This window comes from Patella vulgata, chromosome 2 (genome assembly GCF_932274485.2).
Source record: "Patella vulgata chromosome 2, xgPatVulg1.2, whole genome shotgun sequence".
Taxonomy (NCBI): Eukaryota; Metazoa; Mollusca; class Gastropoda; family Patellidae; genus Patella; species Patella vulgata.
In genome coordinates this window covers 86,944,166-86,970,239 of record NC_065880.2, presented here as the reverse complement: position 1 = coordinate 86,970,239, position 26,074 = coordinate 86,944,166, and the positions used below count along the sequence as shown (strand labels likewise).

The 26,074-nt window shown below is 38.3% G+C and overlaps 1 protein-coding gene across 1 annotated transcript; it reads left to right on the top strand.

Moving 5' to 3' along the window:
- The first annotated feature begins 18,580 nt into the window (after positions 1–18,580).
- Positions 18,581–24,743, top strand: LOC130010380 (uncharacterized). The gene is made up of 5 exons (XM_050538405.2): positions 18,581–18,854; positions 19,953–20,072; positions 22,552–22,719; positions 23,235–23,414; positions 24,459–24,743. Exons 1-5 carry the CDS (start codon positions 18,641–18,643, stop codon positions 24,686–24,688), a joined length of 912 nt encoding a protein of 303 aa, XP_050394362.1. The 5' UTR covers positions 18,581–18,640; the 3' UTR covers positions 24,689–24,743.
- The last annotated feature ends 1,331 nt before the right edge of the window (positions 24,744–26,074 follow it).

Below are 26,074 nucleotides of genomic sequence, written 5' to 3'. Positions count from 1 at the left end.
TACTAAACTAATACCCAAACCTGGCTAAGATAAATCACTTCTATGTAACTGGCGTCCAATTACACATATAAATGTAGACGTAGAATTATCAAGTAAGATTTTATCATTTAAACCCCTTTCTTCAATACTTAATACATCAAAATCAAACTGCTTTTATCCCTTTGGCATCATTTAAAGGAAAGTACCCGTACTATTGATGATTGTTTTATCTCGCAAACATTAAGAAAATAACTGGTTTTCTTTTAGCCATTGTTTTTATATTAAAAAAAAAGCTTTTGATAGCGTAAGCCATACATATTAATTGCTTTCTGTTTTAGACGCTTTTGGATTTAAACGCAATTATTTAAGATGGATACAAACATTATATAATGCCATTAACTGTGGGGTAATAGATAAAGGATATACTACTCCGTATTTTAAAGTATCCAATTAATACATCGAGGTAACCCTAGCACCCCAAATTTGTTTAACCTCGTTATCATCAGTTACATGGCTTAAGCTTAACAGAAACAAAGACATACATGGGAAATATAATCAAATCAAAAATATTGGGGCTTTCCCCAATTCCGACCGTCCTAAATTCCACCTGACCACGCCCTAATATGGATCAGTGAGTGCATGGACAATGCGTTTTTCGAAAATGTTGGGTCTTTTACAAAGACAGACTGCCCTTTAGCTTAGTTCGGTGACAGTTATAACTCACAAAACACTGTGTCGTTCTGCCCCCATAAACACATTAATACATTGAATAGCAATTTAAACCCAATAATTTATATAGCTTAGTCGAGATAAGAAAAGCCCAGGGGAAGCCCCAGACACATATAAACAAAGATCATGGGATAATACAATACCAATGTAGAAACAAATATTCAAATTTATTATCTATCATTTGTTTTCTTTGGAGATTTATTTATTTATTTATTTTTCCAAGAGGAATATTAGTAAACAACACTATCAGTATATGAAAGAATTAATATCATGACAAGGAAGAAATAGGGATTAAAAAATGAAATCATTAAAATTAAATACTGTAAAAGGAAACAAAATTTTTAAAGTAAGTTAAAAGAAAAACGAATACTAGAAATGTAGGGTTAAACACAAGGTTGACCAAAGTTATGAATGATATAGATCTAAAGTGGAGTGGTACGAATGGGGGAAAAGAATAGAAAACTATTCCTAAGTTTAGAGAAACAAAATAAAATATCAACATCATTAAAAATAATTCAAATATACTGACGTCCAAAAGAAAGTATACCAAATATATGTGTCATTTAAAATCTTAGTTTTGAAACTTAACAGAAACATGTGAAAAACCTGTAAATCTATGGAACAGACCCACTATGACCTGGAATAAATTTGCAGAAAGCTGGATTCAACTATTTTTGTATCTAGGGCACTTGCTTATCAAAAAACCAAAAGTCTTCCAAAATCGGATGTGCGAGTCTATGCGAAAATCAATAGTCAATCCAAGATGGCGGACGATGGTCTGAAATGGCTTAAAATATCAAATATCTCCGACCATATTAATGTACAATGAATTAATATAAAAGTGATACTACTGAATCAGATGATGGATCAAATTGTTGCTATGACGTCATAGTGGCGCCATAAAGCAATATCGAGTCAGAAAAGGGAAGAAATTAAATAGAAAGGTCTTATTTAAATCATACCGGTCTTCATTAGCCAAGTCGGGGCAGAACAGTAGGACGTTAAACCCCATTATTTATTCAAATTATACACTATTGAATGTCAGGTAGTGCATCATCATCCTCTCAATCTGCATTAATATCGGGTTTGATGCTATTATTACAACTGTCATTTGGCACGAGTGACGTTCACTTTGTGGATTGGTGCCCAAACCAGAGATGATATTCCCCAAAGAGGGATATGTGATCCAAGGCGGATAGTCGTTGAATTTGCCGAAAACCTTCGACGAATCTTCTGCGTTACGCTTTATCCGACATGGCATCGCTTCTTTGTTCGCTGGTTTCAAACATATTTCCTGTGAATTCTTGCATTGTCTGATTATATTGAGAGCAAACAGGCACCGACATTGTCCACAAGGCGATTTGTTTTTCAGTCATGTTACTGCCTCTTGTTAAACCTCCTGAAGTCTTGAGGGCCCTCATGGGGAGCTGTTCAATACCTAGATTCAATCCAAGCCCGGCCCAGAATTTTTCGGTTCATCTTAATACTAAGAGTCCTTGTTCAAACATAGCATTTACTTTAGGTTGCGTGGTTTCTAATTTCGCCCGGTACATAAGTGCTGATTTTAGGTAGTTGAAATGTCCTGCAGCTCTAAAGATTTTCAGACAGTCGTACACCTCGAACTAAATTGCGAGCCACTTGAATCATATATTGAAAACCAAAACATAATACACTCCTCTTTGACTTTGACGACAGTTCGTTCTATTTGGAATTGATAATCTCAAGTTCTCACATGAAAATCTCATCTTCTGCCAGTCATTCAACGGTTTCCTTTCCATTCATAATTAACTCGTATTTCTGACTAAGCGTATCCATTGTCGTCAACAGCTAAAAGCCTAATCAGATATCGTCTGAGACATTTGTCATCCATTAGTAAACCGCGTAGGACTCTTTGGACAGCATGTGTTCATCCGTGTTTTCACCATAAATGACTTGTAATACGTCTCTTAAACCTGCCCATCCATTAGAGTTCCAATAGCGCCTAATAAATTCATCAATGTATGAAATGATCCAAGCATCAACACAATATTTGTTTCAAATTATTATTATCATTCAAATCATTCAGAAGTTCCGATGCCTTGCAGAAGACTGGTTGGTCTAACGTTATAATGGTCGGAAGCTTGTAATTGCGAGCTAGGTCTGGGAGCTATCACAATGTCGAAAATATATACGTTTTGTCACTAGACCGCATATCTATCATATTCAGGAAATACACCGAGTATTGCCCATGGTGAGCACCGTCTTTGTAAATCAGACTCATGCTTCCCCCTCAGTTGAGAGAATTATGATGAGGTTTGAGTTTCCATAACATATGAATCTTCGGGCAAACTGACACTTTCAGAAAAGCATCAAAACTAAGTTTTCGGGTCTGTCCCGAATGGTGGTAGTGCTTTATATCAATTTTACTCTGACCAGTTACATCTACCTTCGCCATATCTATACGTAGAATATTAGTAATCGTGTTTCGTGGTGTTACTGCAGCGATCATCCCCATTCCGTGGAATACACCCTTTCCATCTGTCGTAATTTTACCATGATCGACATCAGCTGCAAACGAGGGTGCCATTTGTTCAGACATCGCCCCAATTGGCATATCCGCATCAGAGCAGGCAGTATTCATATTGAATCTGAGAACCTCGCTGTACGATGAGCAAAACCCTATAGTATTAAATGCATCGATAAGATGTCACCGTCTTAGATGGTAATGTAATTGGATCGATAATCCTAGCTGTAAGAGTGCTATTACAGCCCTGTACGATATCTTGTCCTAACGACGCAACCTTTTGTTTAGTTTCCTTTCCACTGATCAACCCTTCGCAAAAAGTATCTAACTGTGTCAGGGAGGAAATCAAGAGAAGATGCGAGACTTAGTTCGCTGGATTTTGGATAGGAATCATTTACAGTTTCAACATTAGATATTGTATCGTTTCTTAGGAATTTAATTGTAGCATTAATCATGGCGATTGTTTTAGCTTCGTCACTAGAATCAATACTGGTATTTTCATAAAATGTGCGGAGAATTTTATGAGTTTTTTCTCTGAGAGTAATTACATCTCCGAGCCCCTCTTTCTGCGAAAACACTAAATAATCCCCGCAGTAAGATTTCAACTTTTCTTTCATCAACTTTGAACCGTACGAACCAATGTCAGAATGTTCTTCAAATGAAGTGATATTATCACAAAGTTCCAAGATGGTCTATTGTCTTTCATCATTTATTTTGATTAGAGAGCACAGTTTCATGCGATTGTTCTTCATTTTGCAGGGCGACCTGGCCTGTTTCTTTTAATTTCCGGCTCACATTCAAGAACGTTAGTGCAATGCGTAAATTGTGCTGGCAGAGCTCCCCCGCGCCTAAAATTCCTGCCACACGAATTATGGTGTAGCAAAATGATGCCATATGTCTGATGAGGCAAGCTTTGGAGAGTTGGCTTTCCATATTCAACCGACCGGCAGACAAATGAAATGAAATGAAATTGGGTTTAACGTCCTACTATTCTGCTCCTATACTAGGCTAATCAAGACGGGCATAGGCCATACAGTGTGCTATGGGAGAAAATTTGCCCGGGCAGCGGCACTATCGCCTACTCTTATATCGAATTCCAGCTGCCAGGGGATCTTTTTACGTGCATTCCAATATGTACACGGGACCTCGGTTATTCGTATCATCCAAAGCACTAGACAGCTGTCCTTGTTAGGCCCTCCGTTCTGCACCACTGACAAGGGGAAACCACGTCGGAAAATCTGGATGAACTTTCTCGGCCAATGCAGGGATCGAACACCCGACCTCCAGGCTAGCGAGCCAGCGTCTTACCCACGTGATCCCCTTATTCTAGATATATTTATTTGATGAGTATACTATCTTCCTGATTATGTCCACTACAGCTGTTAACACTTCATCATGTGCAGTCTCGTATGGAAAGTCCATTGGCCAATAATTACGCTATTTAACCGAGATTTCGTCTAATGGTTTGGATGCAGCTATGGCGCCAGGCACAGGATAAGCTTATCCTTCCGGACACCTGTTACCACTGTTTGTCGTGTATTTTGTACACGTTGAACAGCTCATTTGCTGATTACACTGGAAGATCGTGATTTGGAGTCTCATCACTTTTCATATAAAAAATGGGGGGGGGGGGGGCTCAGGGAATAAGGTTCGCCGACGGTATTGGCTTAAAAGTTCCTCTGAAATTTCCTGCTTTGTCCCTCCCCCTTGTCAGTTGTGCATAACAGAGAATCTGATAAGGGAAAACGTATAGTCGTTCGGATGTGATGAAAAATCGAGGTCCCATGTACACAGTGTCGTACACTTAAAAGACCTATTGACGGTTGGAATTCGAAATTATGGTAGACCATTCTCAAAATGCAAAATGAGATAGATTCCCTGTTTGAATTCTCTGCGAAACAAACAGAAATCTTCAACAAAGCAGAGAATGAACTATTGACACTCCTTGAAGGACACCACGAAAAAGAACTAGTGGATCTTCTGAAAAACGTGGACCTGAGAAATTTCTACTGAGGAAAGTAAGTCACACGCGATATGGAAAAAGAACAAAGAATTTTTTTACCAACTTGCCCACGCGTGCTGCGGAAATGGAGCGCATCTATACAGAGAGGACCAACAATTGTCAAGATACCGAGGAACCTAATTCGTCCGACGCAACACCATCATGCGACACTTAGCAAACGGTCCGAAATAAATAGCAAAAACCAGGGACACAAAAAAAACATTGAAAATAAAAACCAGAATGTGCACAACCATGCTTGGTGAAAAAAAAACACTCAGGGGCACAAAGAAGCAATGGCGATAAAAGCCAGAATGTGCACAGCCAAACTGGGAGAAAAGTGACAAGCGTTCCCAATAACACGCAACGGAGGAACGATCACATCTCTCAAACCCGGAGGCAGTTTTTTTTCAGAGAGGCCAATCCCAACCTCAACGACCACCATTCCAGTCCCAGCAACCACCTCCCCAATACAGGAATAAAGTTCAGCGTCACTCCAGGAACCCCCACACACTATCCAATTCTCAGAACCAGGACACCCAAAAATCATAAATATATCATCCGCAGTCCTAAATCATTACGAGCTAACTCTCCTACAGAAAGGACTAAGATTCACACCTACACCTAAAGTTAATATACAGGAATGGAGTGTGATATCAACGCCTTCTGTAGGAAGCTACAACTAAGGAATTTTTCGGTGATAGGGAAGACACTGCTCCGGAAGATATTGTGAGGAACAAAAGTCACTTCAACCCCAGAAGCAAAGCCGTGACGCTGGAAATTTCATCGACTATTTAACCAAGTTGCCACGCCCTATGAACTGCAACGCAACATCAAATGTGTCGAAGGAGGAACAGTGTGCTATAGATCGTTATTAAAGAAAGCGAGAAAGGAGGTGCCATTGTTATCATGGACGTGGAATATTATGGAGAGAGACGTCCTTCACATACTTGAAGACAAACGAATGTATACAACCATAGATTCGAACCATGATAAAAGAACAATGAGATTAAAAAAAACGACTTGATTCAAGATCACAAAAACGAACTGACGGACAACGAACAGGATTATCTCCGAAACTTCGAGTATAGAGCAAAAATCCGCAAATCCAAGATGATCAAGGAGTCTTTTTTACACACCAAAATGCCGAATTCATGAGTGTTTTCCGACAAGGCGATCTCCCATTCAGACCAATAATTGCCGGCCCGTGCTGCCCTACTATTAGACTATCAAATCTTATTGATATCTTACTTAAGCCGTACGTGTTATTCGGGATGACATAGATTTTGTTAATAGATTTCCCCCAAATCTGAACGATGGCGCCGTTTTCGTAACTACGTAACCATGGATGTTTGTAATATGTATGGCAACATTTCCCATGACCTATGCTTTCAAGCAATAGAATATTGGCTGGATAAACATCCTGAATGCAGTCATGAGAGAATTTCAAACAACTTCATCCTCAAAGCTATACGAATCATCCTAACTAACAACACTTTTACATTTGGCGAAACAGATTCTTGGTATAACGATAGGTACCAAGGCGGCACCACAATTAAGTAATTTAACAACGGGATTTCTTGAGGAAAACTATACTCACATATAGAAATTGAACATGGCGTGGATTACAGATTACATTTTGAAAATCAATTGAAACGATTCCAAGACGACATATTCTGTATTTGGAATGAACGAATTGACAACATTGCAGATTTGCAAAAAATAATGAATGATTTAGATCTAAATATCAAATTCACAATTGAAACGAACGATTTGCAAATCGCATTCTTGGACGTTCTAGTGAAATGAAGGGGAGAACTCCTTATAACGGATATGTATTCCAAAGAACCGGATACCAAAAACTATCTTTCGTGTAGATCATGTCACCCACTCCATACCAAAAATAATATACCCTTTTCTTTAGCTAGAAAAATATGTGATAGATGAAGACCTCCGGGTTGTCAGATTAGGTGAGCTAAAAAGAAATTTACTTAAACATTATTACCCCCTCGATAGAAGTTGGTATAAACAAGGCTTTGGCAATTAATATCCAAACATTGAGGGCTATCATTACCTTTGTCGCTACTCATAACCAGCAACATCGCAACTTCTTTAAGACAATGTACGAGAGCAGGTCACTCCTGGTAGAGTGGTTCAATGGTCAATTATTTGTTCTTATATAAACATGCACAGTTATCTGCCTGACTGCACCGTCCGTGAGATTTTCTGAAGTGGTCAAAATTTCGATGTCGCAGCAAATATACGTCATAAATAGCATTCCACGTGGTATTATACAAACATGTATTGGTATATAAAGCCAAGTAAAAATACACTCATTACGCGATTCGACTTTCGTGTTTATTTAATAGCGAACGTGAGCAAAAATTTCTATTGCAATCTTTGATTTAATTTTTGATTTGGGCGATGTCGGTACAGAGCTAGCTGCAATAGCTTCGTTTCATTTCTAACTTTTTAATCCATGAGCGTGGCAAGATAAACTCATTCCAACATTTTGGGATTTACTTTTATTTAGTGATTACAACCTTCGTTTACGTGGCGCTCTATTTACTTTAGGAAATAAATATTTGCTAGCTCTAAATACGCAGAACTATTTGAGACCGGAAAATAACCGAAACAAAATTTTTATTGGTAGTCTATTTGCCAGACACTTTTTGGTAACTTGGTGTAAATTATTTTCATAATCATATTTAATTGTCCTGTAGCCATAATCCTTGATCGACGGACATAGTTTTTTTTTCTAGATCGGAGACTGAGCCCTGCAAGATGACGTCCACCGATCATTTGCTATCCAGCATTGGATTGGACAAGTACCCCTATGATTTGAGCACTATAACCAAACTACCCATGGCAAAAATCACAAATAGGCTTATACTAGGCATTGTTAATAAATTTCCGACAACTACGGAGCATTGGTCTATCATAACTGCTTTACATGACGACTCTGTGACGTTTGGTGACAATTACATTCACAATAGACTGGTCAGACTGAAGACAAAGACTAGGAAGCTGGGTAAAAGTAAGGCTAAGTCCAATAAATGTATGAAGTCATACGATGATTTTCGGGATAGTGGACGAGACTCAATCGGGAGATACTAGTGAAATTAATTTAATAACTGATTTAAATAGGAAAAATAGGTATTTGCGGCGATTGTCAAAGTGTCATAAAAGCGCAATCGCCCAGTTAAAAAAATTGACTTCGGAAGACTAAAAAAGAAATGATTCGCATGAGGGCTAATAATGAAAATAAAAAACAATTGGCAGGTAAAAAAAATGGTTGCAAGTCCAGACCTTTTAGGAAGAACGAAGTAATTTTGTATGATGTCGAAAATCAAAGATACACAGCATAATTTCATAATTTGGTCATGGAACTTAAATATCTAAACGTTTCGAATGGTAACGTAGCAGCGGTTATAATCACATGTTTGGCTGTCGCGGGACTAAAATCTAATTACACTCCTTCAAAATCTACAGTTCAAAAAATATCATGTGAGCGCGTCGGTGTATCTTTAAAACATGTTTCGGAAACGTTAAAGTCGGCGAAAAATACCACCCTTTATACTGACGAAACTACAAAATTTAAATAGGTTGTGTGTACAGGCGATTACAATTAATAGATTAATTTAATATTAACTTAAATCATCTTTGGGAAACTTGTATTTCTGTAGTATAATAGCTGACATGATAACATTGATTGTTATAAAAAATATCTGAACAGGCAGATATATGGTTATACTGTATAAGTACATGTATATGATTTAATGATGTTGCAAAAGACAACATTCGGTAGCAAATGCAGCTCTAACATACAGACATATGGCGTTGGTCACGATGAAATGTATTTTGGTAAATGTTATTGGGCGCTTTGAATGCCTGTATAAATGAATGCGACATAGACCAGATAACATAAATATTCGTGTGTCATAATTTTGAATTTTTTGTTAATATAAATTATCTTTTATGTTGTATTTACCCGTCCCCACTATACCAAATGCGAATTCAAATCTGCCTGAATCTCGATCGTTTTTTATTTGTAATACTTATAGAATATCGTCCCTATACTATATCTTACAATGTGTTCTTTTTTTATAACAAACATCAATCGGCACTATATAGTTATTTATCTGTGGGACAAAACATAAAGTGTTAAATTAATAGATTTATAGAGGTCTTTATTCCTCACTCTCCGCATTACATGCCATTATATTTTCCTCGTACTTTATCCGACAATTTATTTTTCATAACAAACATCATACTGCACAATATTTATTTATCTTTGGAACTAACATTATTAAGTGTTACATTATTTAATATATAGACGCCTCTCTCTCTTTTGCTCCCTCTGCGTGGCTAAGTGGGTAAGGCGCTGGCTCGCTAGCCTGGAGGTCGGGTGTTCGATCCCTGCATTGGCCGAGAAAGTTCATCTCGATTTTCCGGCGTGGTTTCCCCTTGTCAGTGATGCAGAACAGAGGGCCTGACAAGGACAGCTGCCTAGTCGTTCGGATGGGACGAAAAACCGAGGTCCCGTGTACACATTGGCGTGCACGTAAAAGATCCCTTGGCAGTTGGAATTCGATATAAGAGTAGGCCGTAGCGCCGCTGCCCGGGCAAAATTTCCCTCATAGCACACTGTATGGCGTATGCCCGTCTTCAATTAGCCCAGGTTAGGTGCAGAAGAGTAGGACGTTAAACCCCATTTCATTTCATTTCATTTGCTCCCTCTGTATAACATGCCATTATAAACAGACCGGTGTCTGTGGGTATACAGAAATGAAAGCACTGTTCTTTTTTATACATGTATTAGGGTAATCTTTAAACAATTCATGTCAAACGTCGATCTTTTCATATCCAGCTAAACGTGTATTTTAATTTCCACTGTAGCATTATAAACAGTTAATATTAAGACATTTGAAGTCGTGGGTATATTGTTAAAACAACTAAGCATTTGCGCATGCGCACACATGTCAAATTCAATCGTCTCATCGAGTGTATTCCGTTACTTCACAGCAAGGAAATAAACGATGTTTTCCGACTGCGATAACTGAATTTCGTTTCAGGGGGCTAAGTTTCAGTTTTACGGCTACCAAGGGACAAAACTCTTATTTTCACTAAGAGTTATCTGCCTTGATTATTGAGGCCGGGTAGATTTTGAATCATTGTTCCTAAATTGAACCCATATACGTGTGTACATGTTGTCTATTAGTTAACGATACACTATGTAACCATAGACAATGGTAACTAATAGCCAATTAAAACCACAGTGTTACTATGCAAATATTTATAAATATACTGTCCATCTTTAAACAATGGCATTATTTATGAATAGTTCCAAGACGTACGAAAAGTACTTTAAAAAATTAAAATGTTATTAAACCAGTGTTGAATTCAGTTTGTGTCGGCATACCTTTTATCTTTTCGTCGTTTACCCTGAAACAAAGATATCTGATATATAAAACAGCTACATACATACAACAGGGACTAAAGCTACACCAGGAACATAAACGATAACATTAATAGTGTACATTAAGACAACCATTCCGTCCTTCTGTCATAACGTGCTGTTGCACAGCATCGCGGTCTTGTCGTAACCCTCGATCTACCAATTCGAAGGCGAGCATCCGTGGTGTTGGTGGCTCGAAAGCGTTGCTGACACCGGTAGATTGTCCGACCATTGACCTGGAAGAGATTGGCAACGGCTTAAGCAGTGTGGTCAGCGTCAAGTCTTCCAAGCGCTTGATTCATACGAGCTGTCGTGAGTCGTGGCATGCTGCTGACGTTGTAGTGTGAATGATTCAACCAGGTATAGGGGTGCATTTTAGTGGGCTGATCCCGGTGAACAGCACGTGCAGCATGAGTTACATGTAAATCATGGAGAACACATTACCATCTCAGAAGTCAGGTTGCGTTTTTGAGAACATTTCCTGGGTTCAATTCTATGTTTGGGGAGGAGCCTTATTGCTCAGGTAAAGATGGAGATGTGGTCACAAATATACAATAAAAACATTTGGCAAGTTTTATGCAATGCGTCTATTCAGAGTAACATTCCAACCTGACGTTTCTTTTGCTGATTAGTACATGTATATAATAAGCGATATTATATATAATATATCTCATGAAATTTTATGTTATTGGCACTCAGTTGCAAAAGTAGAATTAAACGGCCAATTAAATTTAATCGAAATGGACACATTTTATGTTTATATAAAATGCGAACAACTTTATTAAAATTAATAATTATTTTTTCATCTACCAGGTGACCGAGCTACGCATGGAGCCTCGTGTAAATTGAAATATGTATTCAGTATTGATAAATAATGATAATTTCGGATGTTAATTTGCGAGAATTTTCCTTTGTAGTGTAGACAATTACACCCCCACACCTCCGCATTGTGGAAATGTGACTGATAACAACTACTGAAATTACTGTCCGAATACCAAAAAATATACTCTAATTTACTTGGATGTTCATTGTCCGAATAGAGAGAGAGAGAGAGAGAGAGAGAGAAATGGGGTTAAACGTCAACTCGACACAAACTAGGTCATTTTCTTGCGCGTGGGGGTCTTTAGCAGTGGGAGGAAATCGGAGGACCCGGAGAAAACCCACGAGGTTGGACAGGGTACCCTACTCCTTGTCACGTACAACCGGGGATTCGAAACCACGCCAGTTGACTCAATGACAGGCCTTATGATACAGCGCGCACGTGCTAACCATTCGGCCATCCACCCCCCCCCCCATTGTCCGAATACTAAAGATTTCATACTCTACTTGGACCCGCTTTCCCCCCGCCCCTACTGCTTACCCCCTACTCACCACTGCTTACCCCCTACTGATCCCTTTGACTGCGTGAACTCCGGGTTGGGAAATGTCATTGGCTCATAGAATGATTCAAACTAAATAAAGAAAAACACAGCTATGAACTACTAGTAAACACCAGTGAATACTCAATGGGCGTCCTCGCGAGAGGTAAAGGGACATGATTTATAGGTGGGGCAGTCCCACTTGATCTCATTGTTTACCTTACAGCATTGTTTTCCTGTACATTCATTACGAACTGGTGTGTTGACAAACGTTAGTTTTGGTCGTTAATATTGAATTTAATCCCGATACGGGTCTCTTACCATCGATAAGGTCACGTGGAACCGAGTTTTTACTAGCGACGTCTGGTGGGATATTGCTTCAGCGAGGACGCCAATTGGGATCAGGTGGTTTTTCGCATTTATATAGTATGCCGTTGAAAATTTCGCGGCACACTGGTTGAGAATCACTGCATTAGCTGGACCCCTTTCATCAATAATAAACAAAAACTCTTTAATCAATGATTATATGAAATCAGGGATTCAAATGTCTGATTTATGATCCCATTTTTAACAATTAATTTTAATCTTTGATGAAGAGAAATTCTAGTGAAAGATTATCTGAGAGTGGGAGAGAGAGAGAGAGAGAGAGAGAAACGGGGTTTAACGACCTATTGTTTTATAGATTTTATAATGATTCCCGTTTCGGCCAGTAGTTAAAGTGGTCAGTATGTGATATTATATCTCATGAGTGTTATATTGATGCGTTTAAATATACATGTACTTTTTAGAATAATAGATGTATCACTTGGTACTGTATCACAAAGGCGAGAGAGAGAGAGAGAGGGGGCTAAACGCCCACTTGACACAATCTAGGTCAGTTCGGGACTAACACATAGTTCAATTTTACTTCAATGATTCGCTTCCGCATAGGGGTCTTTAGCAGTGGGCGGAAACCGGAGGATCCGGAAAAAACACACATCATGTACACAATGATGTAAACAAACGATGTCAATCTAAACAACGATGTAAGGCAAACAGCCATTTTCCCCCCGACCCCCACCCCCTCCCAACAGATGTGTACAGTGATTAGACTTAATGAATTTAAAGAGTTGGTTTTTTTGACAGAGGCAGGACTATCCCAGCATTCACTTTTACAAACAAGGCATAGACCCACTTATTAAAAAATGATAAATGTGACAGCCCCCGGGCGAACTAGTTTCGTTGGACATCCATCGACTGATTGTGGCTGTTATCCAATTTTCGGTGATTTGGTTTTCGATTTTAAAATCTTTGCAATTTAAATCCATTTATAAACACAATTCCGTATTTAACCCCGTATTAAAGTTTTCCTGGGACGAACTGGTTTTGTCGGGGGCCCAATGGCGGCGACGAATGTTGTTGATATGACGAGCTCAGTCACAGATTATTTTTCTTCTTGCTTTGAGACCATTATAAATTTCAGTGGAAATGACGATTTATGCCATTGAGACCCTCGGACCAACTTTGTGCCCCCAATCACGGTGAATAATGTTTTTCCAATCGGTGTCGATGGGACCCTGCCCCTTCTGCGTTCCCCGCACGAAGTCTGGCGGGCCGAGGCCCAGACCGTCTCTGAAAACAGATGAGTAGTAACTGTACTTTGCTATGATTGGAGCAACTTGACCTGGACTAAACTTTGGCACAAATTTTAGTGAAAACGAAGCGGGCTAATATTTATAGAAATTTTATTTCGGGATTTAACATCCAATTCATCTCCACCAGACCCCGGTTAAACGGGGTGTAGACAGGGGACCCAATGTTAAAGGGGCTTCCGAATAACAATTCTATTGCGCCAAATAAATCTATCTTATCAACCATACTGACATACAAAATGCATTTGTGTGTCTAGTGCACAATGACCAGGATATGTCCGTATTTCACTGTATCTGTAAGGGTGACACACAAGCTCAATACGACCTTAATGTCCACGGATAGCTTAAATAATAGTTTTCCATAATATTCAGAATCAATTAATCTACGGGGGTTGGAGGCGTTTTTAGCTGTTAAAATACTCAAGGCCAATAAACTAACCGAATACCACGAACCCTTGTCGCACTACCGTTGCCACATATTTTTTGTTTTGATCTGGCTGTCTAAGGGTTGGTTTGACTCTGGACTGGCTACTGTTGTACCTTTTCTTAAGGACTTCACCGTTGTGTTTTTTCTTACGATACCGAAATCAAATATTTAACGGGAACAATGCTAGTTTTTTTTTCCTGTACGTTTGTATGTCACAACAGATACACAATAGTCTACATTACAATATCTAAAATTTACCCGCCTTTCTCTCAACCCCACTCCTGTAAAAGTCGAACCAGTGTGGATAGACTCAGGAAACCATTACACCATTATGGTCGTCTAAAGAATCCAATGCGTGCCTGACTATTCTAGCTTTCGCTCCTTCTTTTATAGGTACCTACCCCTAATTGATTTACGTCATAGACTGATAACCGCTAAATTCCAAATATGGAATGGTCATGCACCATACCCCGCATATCGGTAGAGATTGTTACCTAATTTTGTCAACTAATAGAGTTAGAGAGGGGGGGGGGGAAATGGGGTTTAACGTCCACTCGACACAGACTAGGTCATTCCGGGACTTACATATGGTTTAATTTTATTTCAATGATTCGCTTGCGCGTACGGGTATTTAGCAGTGGGAGGAAACCGGGGGACCCGGAGAAAACCCACGAGGTTGGACAGGCAACCCTACTCCTTGTCAAGTACAACCGGGGATTCGAAACCACGCCAGTTGACTCAATGACAGGCTTCATGATACAGCGTGCACGTGCTAACCATTCGGGCATCCAACCCCCCTTGTTAACTAATATGATATACGTTTATGACAAAGAAAATATAAATGACCAAAGTGTATTAATTTACAGCTCAGTTAACGTATCAAAATAACCTGTATTACTTGCTAAATTTCTAGATTGTGAATTTAAAATCAATAATTTGTAAAGATAACATTATTGTTACAGTCACCATATTGTTACAGGCTATTGGCATGTATTCTGTCACCAGTAACTTCCTATGCCAGGTTCAGCTGGCGTGGTTTCGAATCCCCGGTTGTACGTGACAAGGAGTAGGGTTGCCTGTCCAACCTCGTGGGTTTTCTCCGGGTCCTCCGGTTTCCTGTCACTGCTAAAGACCCCTACGTGCAAGCGAATTATTGAAATAAAATTGAACCATATGTTTGTCCCGAAATGACCTAGTCTGTGTCGAAGGGACTTTAAAGGCATCTCCTATGCCAGGTTTAAAGTAAAAGTTTGTACACCCGTGCCACTCCTCGCTGTCTAAATCTAGAGCGTCTTCTCATTTATTAGCAAACAGAACCAATTTGAAACTTTATAAAACTTTATAGGTACCCTTTGTAAGGAATACGTGTCCCTTTTGAAGCTTGATTTTGATTACTCGTAGGTAGTTTAGTTCTTGATTATTTGATTGTGGCTTTAAGGAGTGATATGTTCTAACTAAAGTTAAGAGAGTGGTGGATTGAATTATTAACATGAAGAGGCTTGGTGATACATGGGACCAGTTCCTTGATTGCATATGCCAACAAGACTAAAGTATAGGAAATGAAATGAAATGGGGTTTAACGTCCTACTGTTTTGCTCCGAACTGGGCTATTGAAGACGGGCATAAGCCATACAGTGTGCTATGAGAGAAATTTGGCCATGTAGTGTGATTCTGTTTCCGTCTACGTTGAATCATACTGGTGGAAATTTACCATACACAATTTCGATTATTTTTTTCAAAATTTGATTTTTTAAATCTCTATTTCCTGCTTTTCTGTACCAAGCGGATGTAATAATCACGTAGTGTGATATGAGGGCAATTTGCCCTCTAATTCCAACTGTCAAGGAGTGGGGGTAGGGGGATGGCCGAATGGTTAGAACGTGCGCGCTGTACCATAAAGTCTGTCATTGAGTCAACCAGTGCCGGATTAACCTTGTGGGGGCCCCGGACATAGCAACTGTGCGGGGGCCTCATTGTTGTTTGTTCAAATTGTTCGTACTGACCGCGGATCGTACTAGTATGTACCCCGCCCCTTTGAGTGCCTGGGGTGTTTTCCTCCAGGAATTTTTATTTTAAAATTAGGATTAATTTCAGTGCATCTGAGACAAATCTGTTGATACCTAATATCCCTTACTGCTCCCTCAGCCCAGGTACTGGTTGGCTCCGTCCGGGATAAAATATAAGTATGACCCAGAATTGTGGGGGCCCCTAAATGTGGGGGGCCCGGGACATTTGTCCCACTTTGCCCCCCCCCCCCCTAGATCCGGTACTGGAGTCAACTGGCGTTGTTTCAATTCCCCGGTTCTACGTGACAAGGAGTAGGGTCGCCTGTCCAACCTCCGGTTTCCTCCCACTGCTAAAGACCCCTACGCGCAAGTGATTTATTGAAATAAAATTAAACCATATGTTAGTCCCGAAATGACCTATTTTGTGTCGAGTGGACACATTTCTCTCTGTCTCCAACTGGCTTTTCTACATGCACACCAACGGGGTCTCGATATTTCGTCCCATCCGAATGACTACACCTCATACATTGCCAGTCCCTCTTTGTCCTGCGCCAATAACAAGAGGGAAACCACGCCAGAAAATCCTGTGGTACTGACGTATGGTACAATATTATTTCAATAAATCGCTTGCGTAATAATAATAATAATTCGTTTATTCGTACTAAATAAGTACACTTACAAAGTACACTTACAAAGAGTAAGCCGTAGTGCCTACTCTTATATCGAATTCCAACTGCAAAGGGATCTTTTACGTGCATTCCAATGTATACACGGGACCTCGGTTTTTCGTGTCATCCGAAGGACTAGACAGCTGTCCTTGTCAGGCCCTCCGCCCTGCATCACTGACAAGGGGGAACCACGCCGGAAAATCTGGATGAACTCTCTCGGCCAATGCAGGGATCGAACACCCGACCTCCAGGCTAGCGAGCCAGCGTCTTACCCACTTAGCCACGTGATCCCCTTACTTGTTTATCATTAGAGCAACTTGACCGGGACTAAAATGTTTCTGAGTTTGGCACAAATTTTAGAGAAAACGAAGCGGGCTAATATTTTGAGATATTTTTTCATATTTTATTTCGGGATCCAACACCCAATCTAATGTGCCAAATAAATCTATTTATCAATCATACTGACAAGCAAATTGCATTTGTGTAGGTGACGGACAATGACCATGCAGAATATATCCTATATTCCATGTTGATGCAAACCCAATCCATGGATGGCTTCCAGACTAGATTCTACAGCCTCGTTAATATTTCCATAATATTTAGAATCAATTGATCTATTTTAGTTTTATTTATTTAGCTAAATAAATTTCAAAAAATGAAAATATGTCATTTACAAGCTACATAATATGATCTGTACACAAGCTCCGCATGACTTCAAAGGAAATACGTACAACTAAATAATATAAAGGCAATTTGCTGAACATTTCAGTCAAATTCATCCTCTATGAAGCGAGAATCAAGCGATTGAAATTTAGGCCTAGCCTCGATCATCATTTCTAAAGTCGGTACTATAAAAAAAAACATAGTCTCGATTATCCATTTCATGATTAAATCAGGAATGAAAGTTGAGCAGCAAATTGGATCATAATCCAATAAACATTGCAGGCTAGCGTTGACATCGAGAGTTGATTGTATCTGGATAAGTTAATTAATGTCTAATTAATAATTTAGATAACATTTCTGGCCAAAAGAAAGACTGGCAATAGACAGATTTAGCTCTTGTATAGTGTATGTTTAATTATACATTGCTATTCTGTTTTAATGTGAAATAAGCAATATTAGTAGCGTGTATTAAGTTATGAAAATATTGAAATAAAATATATACTGGGAAACAGCCTGATCGTATAAAGTCTATAAAGTCTATACGGATTTTTTTATCAGTGAATAATTGAACTTGTTTAGGTTGTAAACATGTTAATCGACCAACGTATATACATCGCTAGCAATAAATTCACATTTCAAATGGACAATAATTATTATTATTATTACAAAATTTATATAGCGCCCGTTTCACAGATAATAACAATGTTATCACCATAAAGAATGCCAATAAAAGGACATCAATGAACTAAATGATCAGTGGTTCAAAGGGAACGGTATTTCAGTGGGGTCGGTGTTCACAGATAGAAAAAAAACCATCATAATTTGTATGGAATACAATCACTGGTTTATACACATATAGCACGACGTTTCGACAAGTATTCTGTTATCGTTATCAAGTACAAATATGCTCAGTCACTAAATGCCACTCAAGGATTACATTCGGTCCCAGATAGATTGGTGGGGAAGGGGGGGAGGTGATATATCAGCCGATGTTCCCAGTATGATAGGAGATACAATTTTCAATTTTTTCTCTAATTTGGTAATGCCACGTGTTGTAGGCCTACTACTTACTAACACCGTATAAACAGACATTTGATTGGTCAAAAGAATTGACGTCACATAGTTTGTAAAGGATAAATAGTCGACCCTGCTCTTTTCATCGACATCTGTTCAACTCTTGGTATTACCATTAGATACAAGTTTTATCGGAGACTTCATCATGCGGGCTCTAATACTGGTTTTCATCATGGCCACCGTCTGCGGACATCGTAATAAAATTCATTCATATTTCAAGTCATCAATTCAGACACACTGTGATGGTGTTAAACTGAGAGGTTTTTGCCTCTTCGGTGATCAGTTGAAGCAATTTGTCACAGGTAACACTAAGCGGCTGACCCGAAAATGTTGCAGTGACAGCGATGCTATGGAAAATGGTTCGTAATTTATTTGTTTGGTTGCTTGTTTAATTGTTTTATTTGTAAGCTCAAATACCAACTGTTTTTTTGTGTTTTTAATTTTGAAAAATAATTTCTAATTTCTATTTTTAATTTTTGATTTTGTAGAATTATATAAAATTTTGGATTTTGTATAATAAGTTTTGATGTTGTAAATTAATTTTTAATTTAGTAAATTAATTTTTAATTTAGTAAATTAATTTAATTTTAATCTTTATCTTGTCATTTAACTCGCCTATGCGACGTTGCTTGATATGCATGTCCGCTCTTCGTCTGACATTGTGGTACGGTCATAGGTTTACTTATCGCTTAACAAAAGGCGTCGTTAGGAAATTTTACCTTGTATAGTCGCAAGTTTTAAAGGTGTGTTATTCGTGTCCAACGAGGTCAAATGGACATATTAAAATACATATTAGTAGAGTTTTTACATGACCAGGTAACCCATTCCACACATTAGCAAATAAGTTTTTACTGTAAGAGCATAAGAGCATGAAGCAAGTTTTTGTACAACAGGGCGCAGGTTCATGCATGGTTTATATGATGTTAAAAGTTCATTAAGATAAACATAATCCTATCCAATACATACAACTTTAAACATAAAATAGGTTGATTCTATTCTATACATACAGCTTTAAACATAAAAATAGTTGAATTATATTCTATACATACAGCTTTAAACATAAAAATAGTGGAATCTGTTCTGTACAAACAGCTTTAAAAATAAAAATAGTGGAATCTTATTCAATACATATAGCTTTAAACATAAAAATAGTTGGATTTTATTCTAAACATACAGCTTTAAACATAAAAATAGTTGGATTCTATTCTATATATACAGCTTTAAACATAAAAATAGCTTTAAACATAAAAATAGTTGGATTGTATTCTATATATACAGTTTTAAACATAAAAATAGGTTGATTCTACTCTATGCATATAGCTTTAAACATAAAAATAGTTGGATTTTATTCTATACATACAGCTTTAAACATAAAAATAGTTGGAATTTGTTCTATACATACAGCTTTAAACATAAAAATAGTTGAATTATATTCTATATATATGCTTATTTTGTAGCTTATATTGTGACCAAGAATGGAGACCAAATTGTTAAGACTTTAAATGGATTTTTCAAGCCAATGGAATTTGATACTTGTGCAATAAAAGGAGAAAACTTCTGTGCGAAATGCTGTGAAGGTATGTACTCCAGTTAATTGATATTAAACAGCATTTTCTTGATTGATTAATTCGATTAGTAGGCCAATCCGGCATTAAGAAAGACGGAAGGTCCAGTACCCCATCTGCAAGTAAATTCATCGCGGAATAAATTTAAAACAGATTCTAAAATCGACCTATTGTTTCATAGATTTTATAATGGCTCCCGTTATGGCCAGTAGTTACAGTGGTCAGTATGTGATATTATATCTCATGAGTGTTATACAGCGATCACTATGTGATAGTACCTCATGAATTAATTACAGTGGTCAGTATATGATATTATATCTCATGAATTAATTACAGTGATCAGTATGTGATAGTACCTCATGAATTAGTTACAGTGGTCAGTATGTGATATTATATCTCATGAATTAATTACAGTGATCAGTATGTGATAGTACCTCATGAATTAGTTACAGTGGTCACTATGTGATATTATATCTCATGAATTAGTTACAGTGGTCTCTATGTGATAGTATCTCATGAATTAGTTACAGTGGTCACTATGTGATATTATATCTCATGAATTAGTTACAGTGGTCAGTATGTGATATTATCTCATGAATTAGTTACAGTGGTCACTATGAGATATTATATCTCATGAATTAGTTACAGTGGTCAGTATGTGATAGTATCTCATGAATTAGTTACAGTGGTCACTATGTGATATTATATCTCATGAATTAGTTACAGTGGTCACTATGTGATATTATCTCTCGTGAATTAGTTACAGTGGTCAGTATGTGATATTATATCTCATGAATTAGTTACAGTGGTCACTATTTGATAGTATCTCATGAATTAGTTACAGTGGTCAGTATGAGATATTATATCTCATGAATTAGTTACAGTGGTCACTATGTGATATTATATCTCATGAATTAGTTACAGTGGTCACTATTTGATAGTATCTCATGAATTAGTTACAGTGGTCAGTATGTGATATTTATCTGTAAAATTCTGCTAAACAATGCCATGATTACTTATTTGACGTCTAACCTTATTATCAAACTCTGTATAATCATCTTAACAATAAACGTACTACTCTCAAGCCAAATATTAATATCTTCCTTGAGCGGCATTTAGCAATTGACGTAATACACAAACATAATATGGAACACAATTACTATTTTATTCAAAGCGACGTTTCGTTGAGGGTTCTCGCAACGTTTTCAAGAAAATGATAATGAAAATATGTTGTTGTTAGTTATTTGTACTTTACGTCCGCTTCCACCGAAGGTTTATATACAAAAATAAGTAACAACTAATTAATCTTAATCAATAGGGAAACCATTTAACATATTAAACCAATAGGGAAACCATTTATTATATTAAATCAATAGGGAAACCATTAATTATATAAGTCAATCTTCTATATAGGAATAGGGGCTTATGAAAACATATACACAAAATATATAACAACTAATTATCGCAAATAAACCATATTAGGAAACCACTAATAATAGTAAAGTCAAATATTAATAGTTAAAAGCAGTATCCAAACTATGGAATTCGTTGCCGCTCTCTTTAAAAACTTTAAATAACTTGAATCTTTTCAGGACAAAACTTCTCCATTACCTCAAATCTACTTCAAATATATTATCCTAAAAAGATCCCCCACCACCATTTCTTATAAGGCCTTAAATGTTATATAAACTATTAATTGGACATTTATTAACATGAAAAGACCTTAATCAACTCTCGCTGCCATTTAAATCCAAAAATGGATAATTGAGACTATGGTTTTTTTTTATCGTACCGACTTTAGTTATGATGATCGATGCTAGGCCTACAATTCAATCGCTAAATTCTTGGTTCAGAGTGGATCAATTTGAATGAAATCTTCTGCATATTCCCTTTACATTATCTAGTTTTTAACTGCCAGCTCTTTAATCCTCCATACTGCCCCTTTAATTACCTACGTTGTGGAGGTGACTTTAAGTACAAAATGGCTCTAGGTTTTGATACAAGATCTGTGGACATGCAGCTCTGAAGAACGAGAGCATATGACCATGGAGACAGGTGTGACTTGGGACGTTGGCCGTTACGTAGAATAGATGTTATATTGATGCGTTTAAATATACAGGTATATACTTCTTAGAATAATAGATGTATCACTTGGTACTGTATCACAAACGAGAGAGAGAGAGAGAGAGAGAGAGAGAGACATGGGGTTTAACATCCACTCGACACAAACTAGGTCATTTCGGTAATAAAACATGGTTCAATTTAATTTCAATAATTCGCAATTCGCTTCCACGAAGGGGTCTTTAGCTGTGGGGGGAAACCGGTGGACCCGGAGAAAACCCACGCGGTTGGACAGGCAACCCTACTCCTTGTCACGTACAACCGGGGATTCGAAACCACACCAGTTGGCTCAATTACAGATCTTATGCTAACTATTTGGCCATTCAACCTCCCTGTATAACAAAGGAATATAAAATGTATTATTTTACAGTTAAAAGTAACTGGGGAAACTGGTCACCGTTTAGTCAGTGTTCTGTGACATGCGGTAATGGGACAAGAACGCGAACTCGTACCTGTGAAAAACCGGCATCATCTCATGGATGTAGCGATTGTGTGGGTGTGGATACAGAAACGCAAGATTGTAGCACTTTATGTCCAGGTAAGTAATCCAGCCGTTCGGGTGGATGACACCCATTCATATTACCGTCCACTAGAAAGATGCCTCAGAGGTTATATTATCTTCCACTATACACATGTCTCACTTGTTAAGTCGACACCCATTCAAATAACCGTCCCACGGGCCAAGTCGACCATATTATCTACCACTATCGACATGTCCCACGGGTCAGTTCGACCATATTATCTACCACTATAAACATGTTCCACGGACCAAGTCGACCATATTATCTACCACTATAAACATGTTCCACGGACCAAGTCGACCATATCATCTACCACTATAAAAATGTCCCACGGGTCAAGTTCACACTGATTTATGTTTTTATGTTTATGTAAAATGTCGACCAATCTGGTTGTAGAAAATGATTTTCTCCGTAGTGTAATTAGGTTAATATATTTTAGAATGTAAAGTTTTCTAAAGAAAACTGTCTGTAAAGTTGGTCCAATTATAGCATTGAATGTATTTAAAAACATTTAATATTGATTTCATTTCAGCTGAACTGTGTGCAACTTTTGATGGTTATGAATTTGATCCCGCCACCAACATCTGTATCAAAGTTTTCCAAAACAAACTGAACTTTTTTGGTGCCAAGTTCCAGTGCGAGGAGGATAACGGTACTTTGTTTAAAATGGATTCCACAGCTAAACGTGATTTTCTAGCGTTACAATTACAAGGTGAATATATTTTAATTCATCTAGAAGACGATCAGAATGGTCATTCGTTAGGTAATCTTGTACACTGGGACATAGGGGGTCGGGGAATGTCAATCTTTGCATACCTTTAGGGAGTTTCTGGATGCCAACGCCATGTGCTTTGTGTTACAAGTGTGATCTTCACCTAAATGTGTTACTTCCCATTTCCCAAATGTTGTTAGTTGTACTAAGGATGTCAAGGAAGGTGTGTGTGTGTGTGTGTGTGTGTGGGGGGGGGGTAATTCGTATAAAAGATGAAAGGGGTGGGGTGTTAGTTTTTTTAAATGCGACAACATTAGAAGTATGATAAAGTTTAACGCCAGACAGAATGGGTCACGGTATATGTAAGTTTCCCCATTGTCAGCATGGAACGGGAAGTTTACTGTCCAAATATTTCTTCTGCGCTGGAGGAACTAACACCAACAGTGGGAAAAAACACCATGAGTTTCTGCAGGACACCTTTATCCTTGTAACGTTGAAGATGTGGGTCGACACCACGCCACACGACCTAGTTATCTAAGGCGCACGCATTAAACCACTTGACCCCAAACTCCACGTGCATGTTAAGGATCATTTAGAGTAAGCGAAAACACCAATGTCTGGGACACCCACCCCTTCGCATTGCACACATATCTATACAGGAAATAAAAAGAACTGAAATGGGGTTCAACGTCATACGGCTCCTAATGGGCTAATGAAGACGGGCATACGTCATGAACAAAGGGACATTTTGCCAGGACAGCGGCGCTACGTTATACTCTTATTTCGAATTTCAACTGTCATGGGTTCTTTTACGTGCACGCCAACTTGTACACAGGACCTCGGTTTGTCATCCATCTGAAAGACTATACATTGTCTCTTGCCAGGCCCTACGTCAAACACTACTGACAATGGGGAACCACGCCGGAAACAACCGATGAAAACCGAACTATACAAATAAATATTAACTAAGTTCTCAAAATGACAGATGTAAAACAGCATTACAATGTTAATTATCTAATTTATTTTGTTCTTTTACTTTTCAAGGAGACACAACTTTCAGTTTTTTTCTTGGAGCGATAGATAAAAACGGTCAAAATGAATTTATACATCTCGATGGCACAGCTGTTGATTGGATCGGCGAAGCACCTTTGTCGGGTAGACAAGACTGTGTCCGGTTTAATCGGCCAAGATCAGAAATGGATGAGACCTATTGTTACAGTTTGTATAAATCTGTTTGCGAAAAAGATGTCACAGCAACACCAAGTGAACCGTAATAAATAATTCAACTTGGCCATAATTATTATTGTAATAAATATTGTCCATAGGTTATTTTGACTTATTTAATTTGCCCATAATTATAATTGTTTTCTTAGTCGTCATGTATGTTAATAGAATTTAAATTCAACATATCCGTGGAAATACTGAACGGAAATGAACCATCTTTTGGAATTATATTATTTTTAGAGATTGAACTTTTTACAAGGGCTTTAAAATTCCCTAAATGGCTATATTATACTTTAACTAAAAATTGATTGTTTCAATGACACAGGATGGTGATTCTGGAATGGGACAACGTATAGTCCTTCGGATGGGAAGAAAACCAGAGGTTTTGTGTACGTAAATTAACCTTAGGCAGTGGGAATTGGAAATAAGAGTAGGTCGTAGTGCCGCTGTCTGGGCAAAATTGCCCTGTATAGCACATTGCATAGACGCTGGTTCGCTAGCCTGGAGGTCGGGTGTTCGATCCCTGCATTGGCCGAGAAAGTTCATCCAGATTTTCCGGCGTGGTTTCCCCTTGTTAGTGATGCAGGATGGAGGGCCTGACAAGGACAGCTGTCTAGTCGTTCGGATGGGACGAAAAACCGAGGTCCCGTGTACACATTGGCGTGCACGTAAAAGATCCCTTGGCAGTTGGAATTCGATATAAGAGTAGGCCGTATTGCCGCTGTCCGGGCAAAATTTCCTTCATAGCACACTGTATGGTGTATGCCCGTCTTCATTAGCCCAGGTTAAGAGCAGAACAGTAGGACGTTAAACCCCATTTCATTTCATTTCATGTCTTTAGTTGCCCAGTCGGTTCATAATACTAGGACGCTAAACACCATTTCATTTCATTTAATAACTTTGTTTCATAATCACGAATAACGAAGCACAGTCTGTCACGTTATTCTTTGTTCAAACTTTGAATCCTGAATAAGGAAACACTTCTGTTTGGCATGAAACACGATTTAACTGTCATGGAATTGGCCCATTGCGTTGGATAGTTATTGGATAGTCGAAAAGGGATTTGGGAATCCTGAAATTGATGGCCCCCTTTGCTAACTGTAAATAGCGCCATTTAGATGGATACTGCCTTGGATAACAGGGTAATGATGAAGTAGATGGAAGATCGTGCTTTGGACTCTCATCACCTTTCAGACAAAAAATGGGGGAGTTGCCGTGACACAGGGCATAAGATTATGGCTCAGGAGGTGCCAAGGTTCGCTCTCGGTATTGGCTTGACAAGGGTCCACTGTATTTTCCCGCGTGGTTTCCCTTTGTCAGCGGTATAGTCCTTCGGAAGGAATGAAAGACTGAGGTCTCGTGTACACATTGGCGTGCACGTAAAAGAACTCCTGACGGTTGGAATGGTAGAACAATGTATCGCTGTTCGGGCAAAA